The sequence below is a fragment of the Mus caroli genome, unplaced genomic scaffold (genome assembly GCF_978045245.1).
Source record: "Mus caroli unplaced genomic scaffold, Mus_caroli_1 scaffold_18, whole genome shotgun sequence".
Taxonomy (NCBI): domain Eukaryota; kingdom Metazoa; phylum Chordata; class Mammalia; order Rodentia; family Muridae; genus Mus; species Mus caroli.
In genome coordinates, this window is record NW_028227273.1 from 37,832,912 (window position 1) to 37,854,887 (window position 21,976).

At 52.3% G+C, this 21,976-nt stretch overlaps 2 protein-coding genes across 2 annotated transcripts; both read left to right on the top strand.

The window, feature by feature from the left end:
• Positions 1-1,357: 1,357 nt before the first annotated feature.
• Slc25a41 (solute carrier family 25 member 41) lies at positions 1,358-10,728 on the top strand. The gene is made up of 8 exons (XM_021149428.3): positions 1,358-1,529; positions 1,763-1,870; positions 3,285-3,440; positions 4,750-4,902; positions 5,000-5,107; positions 8,478-8,645; positions 9,605-9,752; positions 10,283-10,728. The coding sequence occupies exons 2-8, from the start codon at positions 1,847-1,849 to the stop codon at positions 10,468-10,470; spliced, it is 945 nt and encodes a 314-aa protein (XP_021005087.1). The 5' UTR covers positions 1,358-1,529; positions 1,763-1,846; the 3' UTR covers positions 10,471-10,728.
• A 1,085-nt stretch (positions 10,729-11,813) lies between these two features.
• Positions 11,814-21,044, top strand: Khsrp (KH-type splicing regulatory protein). The gene is made up of 18 exons (XM_085833123.1): positions 11,814-12,257; positions 14,248-14,344; positions 15,415-15,453; positions 15,555-15,594; positions 16,329-16,378; positions 16,513-16,584; positions 17,476-17,533; positions 17,732-17,906; positions 17,992-18,090; positions 18,324-18,422; positions 18,511-18,613; positions 18,908-19,153; positions 19,229-19,389; positions 19,464-19,573; positions 19,807-19,895; positions 19,982-20,182; positions 20,259-20,336; positions 20,425-21,044. Exons 1-18 carry the CDS (start codon positions 12,006-12,008, stop codon positions 20,700-20,702), a joined length of 2,247 nt encoding a protein of 748 aa, XP_085689249.1. The 5' UTR covers positions 11,814-12,005; the 3' UTR covers positions 20,703-21,044.
• The last annotated feature ends 932 nt before the right edge of the window (positions 21,045-21,976 follow it).

Here is a 21,976-nt window from a genome sequence, read left to right on the forward strand (position 1 = left end):
GTGGAGTGCCTTTACCTACTGAGCCACCTCACTGACCTTCATGGTAGTTTTGTTAGTTTTTAAAAAGTATGAACAGGTGTGTGTGTGTGTGTGTGTGTGTGTGTGTGTGTGTGTGTGTGTGTGTGTGTGTGTGACAACACTGAGGTACTACTGGAGGAGAAGAAAGAGACATGGGTCTCTCTCCCTCTCCCTCTTTCCCTCTCCTCCCTCTCCCTCTCCCCCTCCATCCCCCTCCCTCCCCCTCCCTCCCTCCCTCCCTCTCTCTCTCTCTCTCTCTCCCTCTCTCTCTCTCACATACACACACACATTTCCTTTATCTCTCCTCCATACCTCCACCCTCTCTCACCTTGTATCATCCTTCCCCTCCCTCCCTGCCTTTCTCTATCTCCATGTCTACCCCATCCTCCCTCCCTCCTTTTCCCCCTGCTTTCTTGTTTTCCTTCTGTCCCCTCCTCTACTTCCTCCCTTCTTCTGACCCTCCATTGCTCCCTCTACCCTATCTCCTCCTCTTTCCTCTTCTCTAAGATATTGGAGCCTCGGTTTCCACTCCATTTATAAAGAGAAAGGGGGCTGGAGAGCTGGCTCACTGGCTAAGAGCCGGTACTGCTCCTGCAGAGGCCCCGAGTTGCAGTCTCAACAATCGCATGGCAGCTCACAACCATCTGTAGGGCCAAGGTTCCCTTCCTGGCCTCAGAGGACACTGCACTCACACGGTGCCTGTATGCATAATGCATACGCACACACACACACACACACACACACACTGGGTAAAGTACTTGCTACCCAAGCCTGACCACCTCAATCAGATCCCAGGCATCTACATGCAAGTGGAAGGATGGAGCAGACTCCACAAAATTGTCTTCAGACCTCCACACATGCACCACAATGCATATGTACACACACACACCACACACATTTATGCTTCATGTCTCTGTGTTCATGAAACTACTAGATACCTCTGATCTGGAGTTACAGTGGTTGCAAGCCACCCAGCATGGGTCCTGGGAACTGAGCCCAGGTCCTCTGCAAGCAATATGCACTCAACAACTGAACCATCTCTCCAGCCCCAATTAAAACACACACACATGGGGGGGGGGGGGGTCGGTGGGGCCTTAAATCTGGGTGAGGTGGTACAGAGCATGAACTGGTAAAGGCAGGAGGATCAGAACTTCAGAGTCTTTCTCAACGTCATCCTGGGCTACATGAGACCCGGTCCCACTGATCCCTACCTTAAAAAAAGAAAGAAAGAAAGAAAGAAAGAAAGAAAGAAAGAAAGAAAGAAAGAAAGAAAGAAAGAAAGAAAGAAAGAAAGAAAAGAAAGAATTTTTAAAGCATTTTTATTGTGTGCAGATGTGGCAGCGTGGAGCTCATCTGCTAGGCTCTGCAGCTATCCCCAACACTCATCTCCGGGACTCTCCATCTGTCTACACCAAAGTTCTGTCTCTGTTCAGCACTAACTCCATTCTGCTTCCTGCCTTGGGAGCTGGAGTCAGGAGGACCAGGAATTCAAATTCATCCTTACCTACTTGGTGAGTTTGAGACCAGTCTGGGCTACATGCCACCCTGTTTCAAAACAAAGCAAATGAATAAATAACTATTGGTTAGGTACCATTCGGAGGACCACACTGGCTCTTCCTGAGCCATGGGAACTAAGATGTGGACACTATGGGAAGACAGGGTCAGCCATGCTGCCTACCATCATGCTTGTGAGCTCACAAGCACTTTTGTGACCTCATCTTCCCCTTCCCCCCTAAATCGCAAGGCTGGATAACCAGCCACTTTCAGCTGGGAGCCAGATAGACGCCCCAGAGGACACTGAGACGGGGACCCTAATCCTTCAGCAGCTATGGGAGTCCATCTCCATCTCGAGGTAACTCAGCATCCTCGTTTGAAGGTTCAGACCTTGCTTAAGAGGGTCAAGGCCTTATTTAGGAAAGCTCCACTCTGCCCTACCCCCACCTCGCTCCCCACTACCCTACCACCTTCTGAAGCATGGAACCCAGGTGGCACACATATGTATGAGTATGTTTGGACATGTGGGTGAGAACAATCCTGAGCATCCTCCATCGTAGCAGGTAAGTCTGGGGAGTGAGATGGCACAGGCTGGACCAAAGGGAAAAAGCTTTGAGGCCCATATGGCACAGAGCACCTCCCTCCAGACAGAGTAAAACAACCTACACTGAGACCATGTGTGAGACCTTGTGGTAGTTCACACCTGTTATCCCAGCACTCAGGAAGCTGCAGGCAGAACATCAAAAAAGGTCAAGGACATTCTTGACTGTTTAGTGAGTTAGAGACCAATATGGGCTACTTGAGACCCTGTCTTAAAAGGGGAAAGGGGAGAAGAGAGGGAGGCTGGGGCTGAGGAGCTGGCTAAGGAGACAAAGTGCCTGACACTCCAAAGCATAAGGCTGGACTTCAGAACCCTAGAACCTGTGTAAATGCTGGGCAAGCCTGACAGCCACCTGTAACCCCAACAGCACAGAAATGAAACAGAGATGGGGGAGCAAGCTGGCTGGCTAGACCAGATCAACTGCTGAGCCTCTGGGCTCAAATGAGGAATTCTGCCTCCACATATAAGGTAGAGAGTGGTCCAGGATGACCCTGCACATCAACTTCTGGCCTAAACACACACACAAGAGACACATGCCACTGCAAACATGCATATACTCTCTCACACACAGTCCCACTCACATGCATGCATTCTCTCTGACACACACACAAAGTCACACATATCACTACACACACACTCACATATACACAGTAACACATACTCACATGCATGCACTCTCTCACTCTCACACGCACAAAGATAGGGAAACAGACTGGAGCAGTTAAGAGCTCTCACAGAGGACAAGAACTCAGTTCCCAGCAACCACATGCTGGCCCACAACCATCTGTAACTCCAGAGGCATTGAATCCAGTGTCTTTTTCTGTTCCTCTTGGATACCTTCACACACAAACAAAAAGTAAATCATTAAGAAAGTCAGAAATCAGCTGGGTGGTAGTGGCATATGCCTTTAATCCCAACATTTAGGAGACAGAGACAGGCAGATCTCTGTGAATTAGAGGCCAGCCTGATCTACACAGTGTGTCCCAGGACAGCCAGAGCTACAAAGTGAGAGCCTGCCACAAAACAAAAACAAAAACAAAAACACCACCTAATCACCCCCTCCAAGGAATTGTCCACATTGAGGCAGCAAACAGAAACAGCTCCTTTAGGGCTCCAGAGAGAGCAAGCTCCTTTAGGACTGAGTGTGGCCAAGCAGCGGCTGTTCTTGCAGGTTCTGGACACGGGAGAGCAGCTGAGGGTCCCTGTGGATGTCTTGGAAGAGGAAAACAAGGGGACCCTGTGGAAGTTTCTGCTCTCTGGAGCCATGGCTGGGGCAGTGTCTCGCACAGGGACAGCACCTCTGGACAGAGCCAGGGTGTATATGCAGGTTTGTCCATGGGACTGGGACCCTCTGTGAGGACAGTAAAGACGGAGTTGATGGAACTCAGGATGGACTGGAGCTAGACATAGAGCTCTCAAAACCTTGTTGCTGGGCTGGTGAGATGGCTCAGCAGGTAAGAGCACCCGACTGCTCTTCCAAAGGTCCTTAGTTCAAATCCCAGCAACCACATGGTGGCTCACAACCATCTGTAACAAGATCTGACTCCCTCTTCTGGTGTGTCTGAAGACAGCTACAGTGTACTTACATATAATAAATAAAAAAAAAAAAAACCTTGTTGCTGGGCTGGAGAGACTGCGCAGTGCTTAAGAGCACCGACTGCTCTTCCAGAGGTCCTGAGCTCAATTCCTAGTAACCACATGGCGGCTCACAACCATCTGCAATGGGATCTGATGCCCTCTTCTGGTGTGTCTGAAGAGAGCAATGGTGTACTCATATACATAAATAAATATTTTTTAAAAAGTTGTTGCTGAGGCTGAAGTTGTGGAAGATGGGGACAGGAAGTAGAGTCAAGTTGGGGCTAGGTTTAGAGAACTCCAGGCACAGAGGCTATCATGAGACTAGGTAGAAAGGTTTGAAGATATGTGGGTCGTGGGTGGTGTCTTGCTGGGAAATGTTTGCTGGGGGTGGATGAAGATGGGCCTCAAGGCTTCACGCATACCAGATAAGCATTCACTGCTAAGCAACGTTCCCAGACCTCCTTTCTTTTGAAAAATTTATTTTTATTTTATATGGTTGAGTTTGACTGTGTATCTGTGCACTGTGTACATGTAGTGCTGCTGGATGCCAGAAGAGGGCGCTGGATCCTCCTAGAACAGGAGTTATGGGTGGTTGTGTGAGAGCTGGGAACAGACAAGGTTCCTCTGCAAGAGGTGTTCTTGCACCCTGAGCCATCGTCCCAGCCACCAGCCCTAACTGTCCCACCAGCCGCCCTCCTGTCACATTTAATTTCCAGGCATCTCAGTAAGTAGCCCAGAAAGAACTTGAACTACAATGTTCCTGACTCAATATACCAAGTAGATGAAATCTACCTAGTGGCACAAGCCCGTGATGCTAGCTATCCCCGAGGTTGAAGCCAGAGGATCTCCACTTCAAGGCCAGCTCAATTTTAGAGAGAAGACCTTGTGTCAAAATACAAAATAAAAGGCTTGGCTCAGGGGTGGAGCCTAGAATCCTTCAGTGAGCGTCTGGGGGCGTGGGCAGAAGTGGAGCCCTCGCCTAGAAACCCACTTAAGTAAGGGGCTTAAGGAAGGCACCTGGCGGGCTCTCAGGGCTGCTTACCCCTCTTCCTCCCCAGGTGTACTCCTCCAAGAGCAACTTCAGAAACCTGCTGAGTGGACTGCGGAGCCTGGTCCAGGAGGGCGGCGTCCGCTCCCTCTGGCGGGGCAATGGCATCAACGTGCTCAAGATCGCCCCGGAGTACGCTATCAAGTTCTCTGTGTGTGAGCAGGTGAGCCACAGATCAAGCCCCGAGAGTGCAAGACACCCCTCCACCCGCCCCAGACGCACAGGGGCAGGCGATTCTCTCACACCCACTCCCCCTGCAGTCTAAGAATTTCTTCTACGGTGTGCACTCATCCCAGCTCTTCCAGGAACGGGTCGTCGCAGGCTCCCTGGCTGTGGCCGTCTCCCAGACGCTCATAAACCCCATGGAGGTAAGGCAGAAGCACAGAGGAGGGGACTGGTTCTGGGGCACCCCCTTACTTCCTCCTTATTCTGCTGCCCTCCTTCCTCTCCCACCTTTTACATCCCTCCATCCTCTTCCTCCTCTTCCTCTTCCCACTCAAGCGCCTCCCTTCCCCTCTTCTCCCTTCTCTCCCCTTCCTTACTCCTTGCTCTCTTCTCACCCTTCCTCCACCCTTCTGCTCTTCTTTTTTGGGGAGAGGGAGGGGGGTTGTTGTTTTGTTTTGTATTCCCCCTGAGACAGGGTTTCTCTGTGTAGCCCTGGCTGTCCTGGAACTCACTCTGTAGACCAGGTTGGCCTGGCACTCAAAGAGATCTGCTTGCCTCAGCCTCCAGAGTGCTGGGATTAAAACCATGGGCTGCCACTGCTCAGCCTTGCTTTTTCTTTTATTATTCTGTATTATTTTATATGTATGGATACTTTGCCTGCATGTATGTCTGTGCACCATGTACATGTCTGGTGTTCACGGAGGCCAGAAGAGCCACCTCCTGGGGGCTGGAACTCTTCTGGGTCCTCAGCCCCCATTCCTTCCCCTTCTACCTTCTTTGTTCCTCAACTCACCCCACCCATTCCTTCTTATTCCCTTCTTCCTCCTTCATGGTCCTCCCCCCTCCTCCTCCTTCTCTTTTGTTTCATTGACACACTTTTCAAACTGTAACATGGGAAGGCTTAGAACAGCAGGCCTGTTGTCCTGTTTGGGCCTCCCAAGTGCTACAATTCTAGACACTAAAGCCAGATTTCCCCTTCATTCCTTTCCTCTCTGGTGCTGGAACTCAGGCCTCCTTCAGGCTAGGGAAGCCCTCATCACCGAGCCACCACGGTAGCCCTGCACCTCCGTTTCCTCACTGTGTCGTGCACTGATCTGTCACTCCAGATGGCCCATCCCTTGTCTCCAACAATCCTACAGATCTGCTATGTACTTTCCTAAGGTCCTGAGATTACTTACAAACCTTCTTATAGCACTCAAGTTCACACACACATACATACATACACACGAGCTACAAATGTGATGCATCTCTTTGGGTGGTTTTTGGTTTTTGGTTTGTTTTTTTAAATGTGGCCCAGGCTGGCCTTAATCACACCATGTAGCCAAATGACCCTAAACCCCTGACCCCCCCTGCCTCCAGGTGTGCACACTGCACCCCAGCACAATCTACTTTTACAGAGGTTGAGGATCAGTCCAAAGGCAACTAGCAGTTCCCAGTCAGCCCCAGTCCTGCCTAGAGTTTGTCAGGATCTCTCTTCCCTGTGACCCTCCCAAGGCTGCCTTTTCTACCACAACAGTGCATAGCTTCGTGGGCTTCGTGTCCTTTCTCTCAGGCTGTGACAGATATGTGAAGACGTATGTGTCCCAAGGTTTATAGACACCTCCCCTCCCCAAACCACCCACCTTTCCAGTTCCTTGCCTCAAAGACAGTCATACTGCCTTCCCAGTTACCTGTTGAACTTGTAGACTTTTAGTCAGGCAGGGTGGCCACACCCCTAAACCAGCAAGCACTCCAGAGGCAGAGGCAGGAGCTTGCCTGTGAGTTGAAGGCCAGCCTAGTGCACAAAGGTAGTTTCAGAACAAGTAGACCTACAGAATGAAGCCCTGTCTCAAAAAAATAAAATAAATGAAATTGGAGACGTTTTTGTATATCAGAAGTTAAGGGGGGTTTTTTGTTTTGTTTTGTTTTTTGGTTTTTTTTTTTGTTTTGTTTTGGTTTGGTTTTTGGTTTTTCGAGACAGGGTTTCTCTGTGTAGCCCTGGCTGTCCTGGAATTCATTCTGTAGACCAGGCTGGCCTTGAACTCAGAAATCTGCCTGCCTCTGCCTTCCAAGTGCTGGGATTACAGGTGTGCGCTACCACTGCCCGGCTACCAGCTAGAAGTTAAGTTTTTGTTTCTGGTTCTCTCTCTCTCTCTCTCTCTCTCTCTCTCTCTCTCTCTCTGTGTGTGTGTGTGTGTGTGGTGTAGTATGTGTTCATATGAAGGGTGACTCTTTTCTTGTGGGGCAGGAACACCAATGAAGATTAAGTTCAAGGTTTTATACATGGTAGGCTAGCGCTCAACTGCTGAACTAACTACATTCTGTCACCCTTGTCTTGGTTTTTTGTGTGTGTGAATTTTTTTTTGGTATGTCAATTTATATGTCTGGATGCAATGCCTACAGAGGTCAGAAGAGACCATCAGATTACCCAGGAGTTGGAGTTACCAGGTGGGTCCCAAAATCAAACTCAGTCATCGAGCCTGGACCAAATGCCTTAATGCACTGAGGCATCTCACAAGCCTCTTGTTCTGTTTTTGAAATTAAGTCTCGTGTAGCCCAAGCTGGCCTTGAACTCACTATGTATGTGAAGATAATCTTGACCTTTCAGTCCTCCTCAGCTACATCGTGAACTAGAGGTCAGCCTGGGCTACTTCAGACCCCTCCTCAAGCAAACACAGAGTAGAAATTTGGTTGGGCCTTGGGGCATGATTGCAGTTAGACACCATGATTGATCTGCTTCCCCACCAGACCGGGTTTCTCTGTGTAGCCCTGGCTGTCCTAGAACTCAATCTGTAGACCAGGCTGGGCTGGCCTCCAACTCAGAGATCCTGGCCTCTGCATCCCCAGTGCTGGGAGTCAAAGGTGTGCACCGCCACTGCCAGTTTGGTTTTTGTTGTGTTGTTTTGTTTCATTAGGACAGCTTCTCAGGCTTGGCAAGGTGGTGGGACAAGTCTTTAATCCCAGCTCTCTAGAAGCAGAATCTGTGAGAGTTTGAAGTCTGCCTGGTCTTTCTTCATAGTGGGTTCCAGGCCAGCCACAGCCACATAGTAACACACTCTATCTCAAAAGAAGGAGCAGGGCTGGGTTTCACTGTAGCCCAGGCTAAACTGGATCTCCCCTTATATAACAGGATGACTTTAAACTTCCTGTTTCATTTCTACTTTTGGGTACTGAGATCACAGGTATATGCCACCACTCCCAGTTTGTGGGGGTGCTAGGATGAAACTCAAGGCTTTATAGTAGGCAGGCATGCCCTCTACCAAAAGAGCCACAGCCTCAGCCTATTTTTTGTGAAAGGGTCTTACTATGTAGTGCAGGTTGGCCTGAAGTTTATGATCCTCTTGCTCCAGCCTACGCAGTGTTTGCAATATGATGGGTGTGTTAGCAGAGAACCTGGGTTTAATCTTTTAAAAGCTCAAAAGCCACAGGTATTATGTTAGAGTGAGAACCTAGCTAGTGGCTCCCTCTTTTCTACATAAGTGGCCTATCTCACGGGGCCTATGCACAATTGAACCCTTGACAATACCTCCACCTACAAGTGTGTGACAGGTCTGACAGAAAGTGCTTAACCAAATGGATCTCCTCCCACTCCAGGTACTCAAGACTCGGCTGACCCTTCGCTTCACTGGCCAGTATAAAGGGCTTCTGGACTGTGTCAGGCAGATCTTGGAACGGGATGGCACCCGAGCCCTATACCGAGGCTACCTGCCCAACATGTTGGGCATCATCCCCTATGCTTGCACCGACCTGGCTGTTTATGAGGTGTGTGTCCCCAGAGGGGAGAACATGGCTTTGGTGGTCAGCCTGTAGCTTTCTCTCTCTCTCTCTCTCTCTCTCTCTCTCTCTCTCTCTCTCTCTCTCTCTCTCTCTCTTTTGGTTTTTTGAGCCAGGGTTCCTGGCTGTCCTGGAACTCACTCTGTAGACCAGGCTGGCCTCGAACTCAGAAATCCACCTGCCTCTGCCTCCTGAGTGCTGGGATTAAAGGCGTGCACCACCATGCCCGGCTCTCTCTCTCATTTTATATCTATGAGCACACTGTCGCTGCCTTCAGACACACCAGAAAAAGGCATCAGATCCCATTACAGATGGTTGTGAGTCACCGTGTGGTCGATGGGAACTGAACTCAGGACCTCTGGAAGAGCAGTCAGTGCTCTTAACCGCTGAGCCATCTCTCCAGCCCCCTGTTCCTTCTCTTAAATCTTGTTTTTTAAACTAAGACAGCATTTGGATGCTGGGAACTGAACTTGGGTCTTCTGCAAGGGACAAATGATTTTTACCTGGGAGCCATCTCTCCAACCCACTGTTTTTGTTTGGTCCCCTGACCCCCAGACAGGATTTCTCTGTATAGCCCTGACTGTCCTGAGACCCATTCTATAGACCAGGCTGCCCTTGAACTCAGAGTTCCAAAGCCTGTTGTTTTTTAAGACAGGGTCTCACTATGTAGCCTTGTCTGAACTAGAACTCAGTATGTACATGGAGGCTAGCCTCAAATTTAAAGAGATCCTCCAGCCTCTGCCTCCTACTGCTGAGATTAAAGGTGTGTGCCATCATGTCCAGCTGGTTTTGATTATGGGATTGGGTTTTAGTATGCAGCCTTGGCTGTCCCTGAACTTGGGAGATCCACCAGCCACTGATTCAACAGTGGAGGGACTAAGGTGTGCACCACCATGCCTGTCTTGACTCTGAGTCCGTATCAAGAGCACTCTTGCCTCCTTTCGCAGCTACTCCAGTGCCTGTGGCAGAAGTTGGGCAGGGACATGAAGGACCCCAGTGGCCTCGTCAGCCTGTCGTCTGTAACACTGTCCACAACCTGTGGCCAGATGGCCAGTTACCCACTGACTTTGGTGCGCACAAGGATGCAGGCTCAAGGTCAGCCTGGCTCCAGGAGCCATTACACATAGCTGTTCCTTGCCTCATTCCAGCTCTCTGTATTTTCTCACCTTTCCCACCAACTTTCAGCCTCTCTATAACCCATTTAGAATACCTTTGCTAAGTACTGAACCCACCAAAGCTTATACTCACCCCCAATCTAACCCTAGCCCTCAAATTAACATGCCTATCACCCATCACTTGGAAAGCCAGCCTCAGCTACTTTGAGGCTGGGGCTCAAGGTACAGAGTGCCTTATATGCACAGGTTCAAACCCCAGTACCACGTAAACTGGGTGTGGTAGTGCTGTTATTCCAGTAGGAGGTAGAGATGCAAGGGAAGCAAGAGTTCAAAGCTAGCCTCAGCTACATATGGAGTTCTAGGCCAATCTGCACCATATACCATGTCAACATACATACATATATAACAATAACCAAATGATCTCTACAGAATTCCCTCAGTGTAACTCAGATCCTTCACAGTGAATCTCACATCATACCCAGTGCTGACCTTGTCTATGTCTATCCCCAGACACTGTGGAAGGCTCCAACCCCACCATGCAGGGAGTTTTCAAGAGGATACTGAGCCAGCAGGGCTGGCCGGGGCTGTACAGAGGCATGACACCCACTTTACTGAAGGTGTTGCCAGCAGGCGGCATCAGCTACCTGGTGTATGAAGCCATGAAGAAAACCCTGGGTGTACAAGTCCTGAGCAGATGACCTGCCCTGAACAAGAAGAGAATGGAAGACCCAGTGTCCCTGAGTCTCAAAAAGCACTCCAAGGCTCAGGTTTTAAGGCCATTTTGGTTTGCAAAAACCATCCAGGACTAGGATTAGAAAAGTGCCGGGAGTCCTCCAATTGGGATTCTGAGTTGGGATTCCAGCCTGGTTTTTGCAGGCTTGTTCAAGAGAAGATGCAGACAATGAATAAAGATAGTTTTGGATGTCTGTGTCTGAGATTAGCTGGTTCTGGGTGGGGAGCTGGGGTGTATCGTCTAGATTTTTGGGGTCCAGGCTAGGAGCTAGGGGTCTTGAACTCCGGTAAATGGGCCTGGGACTTCTGGGCCCAGGGTGGCAACTGGAAGTTTGGACTCCTGTGGGAACTTGGGGTTCCTTCTTAGTCCAGGGTTGGGAGCAGGAGGCTTGGACCCCTGTGGGGGGCCTGGGTCGCGGTTGGGAATAGGCTTGAAGTTTGAGGAGTTGGTGCCGTGAGTCTTGGAAGTGAAGGTCCTTTGAGGGAAAATCTTCACCCAATTTCGGGCCACCCACTAACCTATAGAAATGCCGACCACCACTCCCCCACCCCCCAAGGCTTCGAGCAGGCCACGGGCAAGGCCTCCCCAAGCCAGGCTGCTGGGGCGCTGACTTAAAGTCCTGCCCATAGTTCCGGCAGCTGAGCACTACCTCCCACGTCCTCTGCCATTCACTTCTGCTCCCACTAATCCGCTCCTGCCGTCTGGTAGCGGGTTCCACCCCAATGCAGAAGCGCTTTCACTGGCTCTCAGCAAGCGGGCACTATTACTTCTGTTACTGCTATTCGTCCATAGAGGGGTCAATCATTGAACGCTTGCCCTTGTCGCTCAGCCATTGGCTCAGAAGTCAGAGGACAAGGATTCTGAGAAAAGTCACGTCCAAATCCAAGCGCATCATCCAAAATGCTTCGGGGACTGGATCAAATGACTGCCAATCTTGGCAAGCACCGCCTCCTAAGTGTATTCATTAGCTGGTGTTGACGACTATCTTGCCCAGCGCCCTCCCAGCTCATCCCAGAGAACTTTCATAGGCTCCGCCCTCAAGGCCACGTGACTGACCAGAGCCGTCACTCTCATCCTAGAGCCGCCTCGAGAAGGTGGAACTCGCGCTTCATTGGGCCTCCTGACTTCTCGCGTGACTTCCAATTGCCCGCCCAGCGCCAGCAGCCCTGGGCTTATTGAATCCTATCTTCGTCAGTCACACCGCGCCTCCCGCCCCCTGCATCTTCCGAAGCTCTGACTGGTCGCCCGTATTTACGGCCCACGATTGGCGGGCGCAGAGTGGAAGCCGTATACTACTGGCTGTTCCGCGGCGTCCGTCAAGCCGGTGGCGGGAGGAGGTGCCCCTCTTCCCCCTCCGCGACCCCCCCTCCCCGTCGCCTTCCCAGCCGCTGGCTTCCCATCGTGCTCCGCGGCCGTGTGGAGCGAGGCCTTGTTCCCGCGTTGAGCCGCCGCCGCCTCCTCAGCTTGAAGCCTCCGCACCAAGCCCGTCCCCGCCGCGCCATGTCGGACTACAACACCGGAGGTCCCCCGCCCGGCCCGCCACCTCCCGCTGGCGGCGGCGGAGGAGCCGCGGGTGCGGGAGGAGGCCCTCCGCCGGGCCCGCCGGGCGCGGGAGACCGGGGCGGCGGAGGCCCTGGCGGCGGCGGCCCGGGTGGAGGAGGCGCGTCCGGGGGCCCCTCACAGCCTCCCGGTGGCGGCGGCCCTGGGATCCGCAAGGACGCCTTCGCCGACGCCGTGCAGCGGGCCCGCCAGGTGAGGGGGCCGCGAGGGCGCGTGCGCGCGCGCGGGGGAGGGGGCAGCGGCGCGCGCGGGGTCGCGGGAGGGTCACGTGGGCGGCGGGCTCGGGGCGGGGAGTCTGGGGCCGTCACGGTGTGAGGGTGACCCTCTGCGTGCGTGGAGTTGAGGGTGCGCTGAAGGGGGGGATCTCCGAAAACTAGACTCTGCACTGGACGACTTCTCTTGGATACCAGGGCTTGCAGCCTTTGGGGTCCCTGAGACCCACCCCTGTACTTGCACCAGGTCTTCTCTATTAGGAGGGTTGCAGCTTTGGAGTTCCCACGATTTTTTTCCTGGGTGTACTAGAGGATTCCTCTAGGACCCATAAAGGTTGCAGTCCGGGACAGTGTTCCCAAGAGCCACCACCCCTAGCTTGCACCCGTTATTTCCATTCAAGATATAGGGTTTGCATTCTGAGCACCACTCTAAAGTCCAAGACTGTTTGTGATTTGGAGAGGTCTCCTGGTTTTCCAAAGGCCTGAGCTTGAATGTTACGAGGATGTCCCCAAGAATCACTCCTGGGTTTTCACTTAGGCACCCCCTTAGGACTCATGGGGTCCTAGAAACTGAGGCAGATCTGTAAGAGCAATTCCTGAGTTCATGAAGGATGGGGTCAGAGATGCTGTGAGACCCCTCTTTGAACCCTGGAGCCCAAGGGCTTCTCAGGGTTTGTAAAGTTGTATCACAGGATGGTGGAGACCGCTATTCAGAGACCTGAGGGTTCAGAATATATTAGTTCCCAAGACGGAGTCCTAGGTTTGCACAGAGACTGAGCTTGGCCATATACTTAGAAAGTGAGGGGGGCCCATCTTAGCACACATTTGCACCCACCCAGAAATTCAACTCCCTTTTAGAGGATCTTGCTTTATACACCATTACTCCTATTTTCAAATCAAAACAGGTCCCCTGGCCCATTTCTGTACCTTCCCTAGGAAGGGATTTGGTAAGGGGTTGGGAGAAGTCTTTTCTGATGAAGAGAGGACCCTTTGTTAGAGAGTCTGGGCTTTGGGATGAGGTGGGGAAGGTGGACACAGGATCCTGCTTTTTACTGCTTGAATTCAAAAGTATTGTCTGTCTTTGGGAACATGCCTTGTTTTGATGACAGCATTTAAGAGTGTTATGTGCTGGTGTGACCTGGCTCAGCCTTGCTCACAACCCCACTCGGGTACATTCTGAGAGTTGGATAGGCCAGGCTTACCACAGATGCTGCTATCCTGGGGTTGTCCCAAGGCCTCTGGGCTAAGGACTGGCTCCTCCCTAGGTGGGAGGACCCATTGGGTTACTGCCCTCTTCATTATCATCTCTGCCTTCCTCCAGGGTGGGATGGGCTTTAGCATGCTTTTTTTCTGGTCATCCCCCAAAATGTCTTAAGAGGCAGCTTCCCATGGGTAAGTGATGTCAGTTGAGATGACGCTCCCTGTCAAGGGTAAGCACAATTTTTTTGTTTTTTATAATAGCATAGGCCAGATCTTGAGTTCAGGATTTGGAGTGTGTTTGATGACTTAGGGGTGATGTATACATGTTCTCTGTGCACTTGAAACTCTGTGTGCCCCAAAGTGGCTTTTGTTTTGGTCATACTGGGATGTCAGGTGCCTTGAAGGTAGAAGCTTGGCTGAGATGTCTCAGGATGATTTTGTAAAGATGTCTAGGGTAAAAGACAGGAAGGTTGTAGGGACCACATTGAAGTCCTGTTTGCTGTCCAGGCCACTTGTGGAGGTGGTCCAGGAATCCCTGTCTTCCTTGGCTGCTGTTCCTTTTGTACTTGTGGTCACAGATCCTGACTATATTGGGGACAGGGAGCCTATAGTTCTTAGAAAACTTGGGAGACATTCATAAAAGCTTCTAGAGTCTCTATGTCTGTGCCCACACTCCTCAAAATCAGGGAGAGCCACTCCAGGCCAAAGCTGGAGATAGACTTGAGAGTTACTTGGGATGGTAACTCATCTATATTTCTACCTCACCCTAGATTGCAGCCAAAATCGGAGGTGATGCTGCTACCACCGTGAATAACAACACTCCTGATTTTGGCTTTGGGGGCCAAAAGAGACAGCTGGAAGATGGAGGTAACTGGTGGTGGTGGTGGTGGTGGTGGTGGTGGTGGTGGTGGTGGTGGCGGCGGCGGCGGCGGCGGCGGCGGCGGTGGTGGTGGCGGCTGCGGCGATGGCAGCTGGCTCTCACCTGAGAAGGGAGGTCTAGGGCTGAGAGTAGCATTTTGTCCCAGTGGGGCTTCAAGACAGGGGAGCCAGCCCAGCTTTTTGTCCCATCTGCCACCCTTAAGTATCAGATAGCTAGTGCCAGGCAGAGGTGGTGCACGCCTTTAATCCCAGCACTTGGAAGGCAAAGGCAGGCAGATTTCTGAGTTCCAAGACAGGCAGGGCTCTACAGAGAAACCCTGTCTCTAAAAACCAGAAAGAGCCGGGCGGTGGTGGCGCATACCTTTAATCCCAGCACTTGGGAGGCAGAGGCAGGCAGATTTCTGAATTCGAGGCCAGCCTGGTCTACAAAGTGAGTTCCAGGACAGCCAGGGCTATACAGAGAAACCCTGTCTCAAAAAAAAAAAAAAAAAAAAAACCAGAAAAAAAAGAAGAAAAAAGTACCAGATAGCGAGAGAAGGGCAGGTCGATTGTGACAGGAAGAGTGGTAGGTAAGATTGCTCCTTCCCTGTTACAGACCAACACAGGGCACAGGTAGCTGTTAAGCAGGACATTTGTTTCCTGGGCAAGTCTGACTCTAATCTGGAAGAGGACCCTGTGATGTTAATGTTTATGTGTTAAAAGTGAACTTTGTCAGCCGGGTGGTGGTGGTGCACGGCCTTTAATCCCAGCACTTGGGAGGCAGAGGCAGGCAGATTTCTGAGTTCAAGGCCAGCCTGGCCTACACAGTGAGTTCCAGGACAGCCAGGACTACACAGAGAAACCCTGTCTCAAAAGAAAAAGAAAAAGTGAGCTTTGTCACTCTGAGGTGGTGAATGACTTGGGCATGTTGCCCCTTTCTGGGCCAGCACCTTCTAACCCTCCATCTCAGCTGTCATGTGGTAATGGTGGTGACTATGCCTAGAACATGCTGCACCAGCTTTGGGGTTGAGGCGGTGCAGGTGGGTGGTGTCACATCTGACAGACTCTCTCATCCACAGACCAGCCAGACAGCAAGAAACTGGCTTCCCAGGGAGACTGTAAGTCCACTGGGTGTGTGCAAACAGGGGGCATCATGGGTTGGGGTTGGGGAGCCCAGATAGATGCTAATCTAGCCTCTGCTTTGGATTTCTTTTCCCAGCGATTGGTTCTCAACTGGGACCCATCCATCCTCCCCCCAGGTAAGCGGAGCCAGGGATGCTGGTGGGCGGGGAAAAGGGTGCACTCGTGTCCATGAGTGTTTGGGGGGGGGGGGTAGATTGTGGCTACTGTAACAATGTGGTTCATCACTGGCTGAGTAGTCAAATGTTCCCAGGGTGATTAGAACCTGTGGAGGATGCTGTTGTCTGGCTGCCACAGATGGCCTGGGGTGAATATGACTAGGTTGTTGAGATAGGCTACTGGTTTTCTTTGAATGAGTTTGTAGTTTCATGAAATACAATAGATACTAACTGGAGAATGAGGTGAACTATGTGACAAGCCCCCTTTTTACTGATATGTGGACTGTCAGTGTGGTATGAAATTGTACAAGGTAAGGAAGCTGTAACTTCAATAAAACGGTCAATGGAGCACTCACCCTGGATTCCCTCCCAAATATCCTGCCTCAGAACAAACAAAAAACCAGGCAACCATGTGGGAGGTTAGGTTAAGGCAGGGGGATCAGGAATTCAAAAGCCATCCTGAGCTATATGGAGTTCTGACTCCAAAACCAAATTCAAGTGTTCTTACCTAAGGAAATGGGATTGCCATGGGCCACTTCTAGACTCTCTGGCCCTGAAGCCATTGTTCTTGATGTAGTAGCAGGGTGTGCAGCAAAAAGCCTGGAGCTTCAAAGGGCTACCGGGCCTTTATTTCCAGGAAAGCTGTGTGGTCTCTTCTCTAGCTGGAGGCTGACATTAAGTGTCTTTTCCCACAGGACCTCAATGACAGAAGAGTATAGGGTTCCGGATGGCATGGTGGGCTTGAGTGAGTGTGGGTCCCCTTGATGAGGGTGGGGGCCTAAGAGCCTCTGGTCAAGGGGGTTTCCAAGGGACTACTGGTGGGGAGCCTTGGTCTGGGTGTCTTTATTCAGCCTTCACCTTTTTTTTCTTTCTGCTCAGTCATTGGCAGAGGTGGTGAGCAGATAAACAAAATCCAGCAGGACTCAGGCTGCAAAGTTCAGATCTCACCAGGTATGACCCTCCATCTGTAAAGTTGCCTGGGACCCCAGGGCAAAGCTGGCTCTGTTGTGTGGATATCTCCTGCATAAATACAGAGGCCACAGTGGAAATACTTCTTGTGTATTTTTGTAATGTGTGGGGTGAGCACTTATCATGGCACACACGTGGAGGTCAGAGGTTAGCTCTCCCCCTGCCATGGAATCCAGATACTGTATTTAGGTTATCAGCACCTCTGCTCCCTGAGCCATGTCCCTGCCCTTGTTTTTCCTCTTTGCATTTGGGATGGTCTAGAGGAATGTGGGCATGGGCGCAAAGGCACCACTTTTCCAGGTGGCAGGCTCTATGGTGTCACCTCTCAGTGCTGCAGGAAGCAGAATGGCAGGCTTTCCGGCTGCTTGGTCTGCTCCTGTGGGACGTGTACATGGGGGTCCCTTTAGATTTGAGCCAGGCTCCTTGGTGCTGTTAAGAGTAATCCTGAAAAAAATAAAAAGAGTAATCCTGAGTCGGGCGTGGTAGTGCACGCCTTTAATCCCTGCACTCTGGAGGCAGAGGCAGGCAGATTTCTGAGTTCGAGGACAGTCTGATCTACAAAGTGAGTTCCAGGACAGCCAGGGCTACACAGAGAAACCCTGTTTCGGGAAACCGGGGAAAAAAAAAAAAAAGTAATCCTGAGCTGATTTCTGGAGTCTCCCCTTTCTTCACTATCAGTCCTCTTGCTTTGGCCTCTGCATGTCTCCCTCCCAAGTTCTGTCTTCCCCCACTGGATTTTAGAGAAGCAGTCTTCCTAGCGTGTCATAGCAAGGGTGAAATGATTTGTAGAAGAGGGCTGCAGGCTGTTCTGGAAGTTTCCTGTTCCTGCTGCAGCAGAACCTCTCTGCATTGAGCCCCTCTTCTTCTCCGCAGATAGTGGTGGCCTCCCTGAGCGCAGTGTGTCTCTGACTGGAGCACCTGAGTCTGTCCAGTAAGTCCTCAGCTGGGTTTCCTAGTTTGCTACAGGAGTTAGTGACACCTATGTGTGTCCTTCCCACCAGACTTCTCCCTAGATCTTTGTGGATAATTTGACACCCACTTCTCAATCTTGAACAGCCCCAGGTCCTGTGCACCCACCAGATAGCTCAGCTGAGTGCACACGCTGAGGGCTACCTTATTAACTTTCCAGAAAGGCAAAGATGATGCTGGATGACATCGTGTCTCGGGGCCGTGGGGGCCCCCCAGGACAGTTCCACGACAACGCCAATGGGGGTCAGAATGGCACAGTGCAGGAGATCATGATCCCTGCTGGCAAAGCTGGCCTGGTCATTGGTAAAGGTGGAGAGACCATCAAGCAGCTGCAGGTGTGTGTTGGCAACAGACCAAAGCACTTGTCCCCACATTCTCCAGCATCCTCAAGACTGCCTCTGACAGGCACTTACATTGCAGGAGCGGGCTGGGGTGAAGATGATTTTAATTCAGGATGGCTCCCAGAACACAAATGTGGACAAGCCACTGCGGATTATCGGGGACCCATACAAAGTACAGGTGAGCTCCCAGAAAGCATGGACTCTGGGAAGGCTTTTCTGTCCAGTCTTGCCTGGCTATTGCCAGCAGTAGCCTCCCTCTAAGCCCTTCAGCCTCTTGCCCAGGGTGAAAAGCTCTGTAAGGCATTTTGCAGCTCCCTGGGGATATGGGAGACCCTCACAGGTGGTACCAGGAGATGGGTACAGTGGCAGCATACTTGCCTGATCCCACTGCTCAGTGTGGTATGTTCACAGCAAGCCTGCGAGATGGTGATGGACATCCTGCGAGAACGTGACCAAGGTGGCTTTGGGGACCGCAATGAATACGGATCTCGAGTTGGTGGAGGCATTGATGTGAGTGCAAGTGCTTCGGGGAGGTGGGCAGCTGGGAGCAGGGCAGAACTAGGGGCACACCAGGTAACTATGCCTCCCTGCCTCCTAGGTGCCTGTACCCAGGCATTCAGTTGGTGTAGTCATTGGCCGGAGTGGAGAAATGATCAAGAAGATCCAGAATGATGCCGGTGTGCGCATCCAGTTCAAGCAAGGTGAGGGGTGGGTGCCACCTTGGTTCAGGCACTGGTGCCACCCCCCAGCTCTTGCAGGTCCTCAGTGCCTGCAGAGGTTTGGTGCCCAGTTCTTGTCAGTTGCTTTTCTGGAATCAGTTTCTCTAAGATTGCTTAGTTAGTTCTGCGGACTTGAAGGTGGGAGGATGTTCAAGTTGTTACGCTGAGTATGGACAAGCTTCCTGCCTGTTCACATGGAGTCAGCAAATCCGAGGAACTGATCTCTGAGGGCGCTGGCTTTGCTTTGAGTAATCTGTTTCTTGGTGTGGATGTCAGATGATGGGACCGGCCCTGAGAAGATTGCTCACATCATGGGGCCTCCAGATCGGTGTGAACATGCAGCCCGGATCATCAATGACCTCCTCCAGAGTCTTCGGAGTGGGCCCCCGGGTCCTCCAGGGGCCCCTGGCATGCCCCCTGGGGGCAGGGGCCGGGGCCGAGGCCAAGGCAACTGGGGCCCTCCTGGAGGGGAGATGACTTTCTCCATTCCTACCCATAAGTGTGGGCTGGTCATTGGCCGAGGTGAGTCCCCAACGCTCTGCCCTTTTTCTGCCTGGCTCTGAACTTGCCAGCCCTTCACTAATTGTGGTCCAACAGGTGGGGAGAATGTGAAGGCCATTAACCAGCAGACAGGCGCCTTTGTGGAAATATCTCGGCAGCTGCCACCCAATGGGGACCCCAATTTCAAGTTGTTTGTGATCCGGGGATCGCCCCAGCAGATTGACCATGCAAAGCAGCTCATTGAGGAGAAGATAGAGGTACGTTCATGGGTGCTGGTGAAGGTGCCCTGTCCCCTTGGATTGCTCACTGAAGCTGTCACTTTTTCCCTCAGGGTCCCCTCTGCCCAGTTGGACCAGGCCCTGGGGGACCAGGCCCTGCTGGACCCATGGGGCCTTTCAACCCTGGACCCTTCAACCAGGGGCCTCCAGGGGCACCCCCACAGTGAGTACTCCTTGGCTCCTGGGTTGTGTTTAGTGTTGTGGGGCCTGGAAAAAGAGGGACAGGCCCTTTCTAACTGGACTGTGTGCAGCCCAGTGTGACAGGTGCCATGAGACTCTACTGCCTTTGACCTTGGTCTTGGTTTTATGTCAGCCCCAGCTTTCGGGTATTGGTAAGGACTTTGGTTTTCACACCCTTGAACCAGTTCTCATGGCCACTTCTCTCCTCCCCTGCAGTGCTGCTGGTCCCCCTCCTCACCAGTACCCGCCTCAGGGCTGGGGCAATACCTACCCCCAGTGGCAACCACCTGCCCCTCACGACCCAAGTAAGTGTCAGCACCACATAGGAAATTTGGGGGGTGACACCAGGCCAACTACTGTGCCCTTCTTCAACCAACATCTTTTCCTGTAGACAAAGCTGCTGCAGCGGCTACAGATCCTAATGCTGCCTGGGCTGCCTACTACTCTCACTACTACCAGCAACCCCCAGGTCCCGTGCCAGGCCCTGCCCCAGCCCCTGCAGCCCCACCTGCACAGGGGGAGCCCCCCCAGCCTCCACCCACTGGCCAATCAGACTACACCAAGGCTTGGGAAGAGTATTACAAAAAAATTGGTAAGTTCAGTGCTGGGAAGCAGTGGGGTTTTCTGCATAGGGTCCAACTACCCTGACACCCTACCCTGTTCCTCAGGCCAGCAGCCCCAGCAGCCTGGGGCACCCCCACAGCAGGACTACACCAAGGCCTGGGAGGAGTACTACAAGAAGCAAGGTAAGCTGCTGGGTAGGGATGGGGTGGGGCTGCTGGGTCAGGGGTAGGTTCTTCTGCCAGCCACTCATGATCCTCTCTGTGCCCACAGCACAAGTGGCCACTGGTGGGGGTCCTGGAGCACCCCCTGGCTCCCAGCCTGATTACAGTGCTGCCTGGGCTGAGTATTACAGACAGCAGGCTGCTTACTACGGACAGACCCCAGGCCCTGGTGGCCCACAGCCACCTCCCACCCAGCAGGGACAGCAGCAGGCAAGTGGGAACTGCCACCCTCCTCCTCCTCCTTTCTCCTTCCAACCCCCGGCCACCGTCCATCCTGCCTTAGTGGGTAGCGCCGGAAACCCTTTCCCCTGCGGGGTGTGCCCTTGATGCCAGCCTCGGGCTCGTGGCCAGAGTCTCCCAGAGCCCCGCAGCCCCGCCACTGGGAAGCGCTCGATGGGTGCAGAGGCTTACGGAAGAGGCTCCTCCAGTAGCCACTGTCGGTGCGACGTTGTCGGGTGCTGGGGGCACCGGCCGCAAAGGTGGAACTCTGAACTGCTGGGGTGTCCCGGGTGGGGGCAGGATGTGGGGACTGTGCTGGGTGCCACACCGGTTGCTGAACCTGCTCGCTCAAAATCTGGCCACTTGGGAAGAAAATGTCTATTTTTTTTCCCCCTTCTCAGCATCACTATTTTGGGTTTTGTTCTTTTTTTTAATTCTTTTTTTTTTTTTCCCACCATCTTTATCCCCCATGTCCAAGTAACTGTGTGTTGCAGGCGGCCCTGGCTCTGCTGGGATGGAGGGGAGCCCATTGAGGGGACTGGGCCCTCCCTGCCTGGCAAGGCCATCTCTTGTGTGCTTGCCTCTGTGTCCCGGTCTTGTCTGTGAAGTGGGCATGACGATCGTTGCCACCTTCCAACCTACCTCACAGGGGTGTTGTGGGGACACCATGATCTGAATGTTGTGACGCCGAGCCGCCGCCTCCCTCCTCTGTCCCCCTCCCCCCTGGCACTTCTCCCCTGTGTGCCCTCTTCCACACCTCTGGCTTCTGCTGCAGACTACTCCTCCTCTTCCTCTTCCTCCTGCTTCTCCTCCACCAAGGAGCAGTCCGGCCAGTGGAGTCCCCAAGACAGACAGTCACAGCCCCCTGCTTAGCCTGTGGGGGCTTGGGCCCGGCCTCTTGGCCCACTGCCTGGAGTTGCAGCCTCCTGTAGCCAGGCCGCCCTCCTGCCATGACCATTCCTGTCTCTCCCTCTCTGCAGGCAAATGAAGCAAATGGATATGAACTTCATCTGTGAAAATATTTTTTTCCTCCATTTTTGTTCCATTTGGGGGCTTCTTTTATTGGTTTCTATATTTGATTGGTTTGGCGAGAGAGCAGCGGCTGCCTAGGGGGCTGGGGATCCCCTTCATGCCGAGGCGCTCCCTCTCTCATTCTGTGTGTCTCATCTTTTTCCTTTCCAAAATCGGGATCCTTCATGTTGAGCCAGCCTTAGAAAATAGCAAGAATTTAACCTCTGTCCCGCCCCCCCAAAAAAAGTTTAAAAATTAAATCACAAAGAGCAGAACAAAACCTATAAAATGATATATGTATAGAAATATATAAATCTCTATTCCCCCAGCCTCCGAGCCCACCCTCTGAGGGAAGCGGTTCACTATCTCCC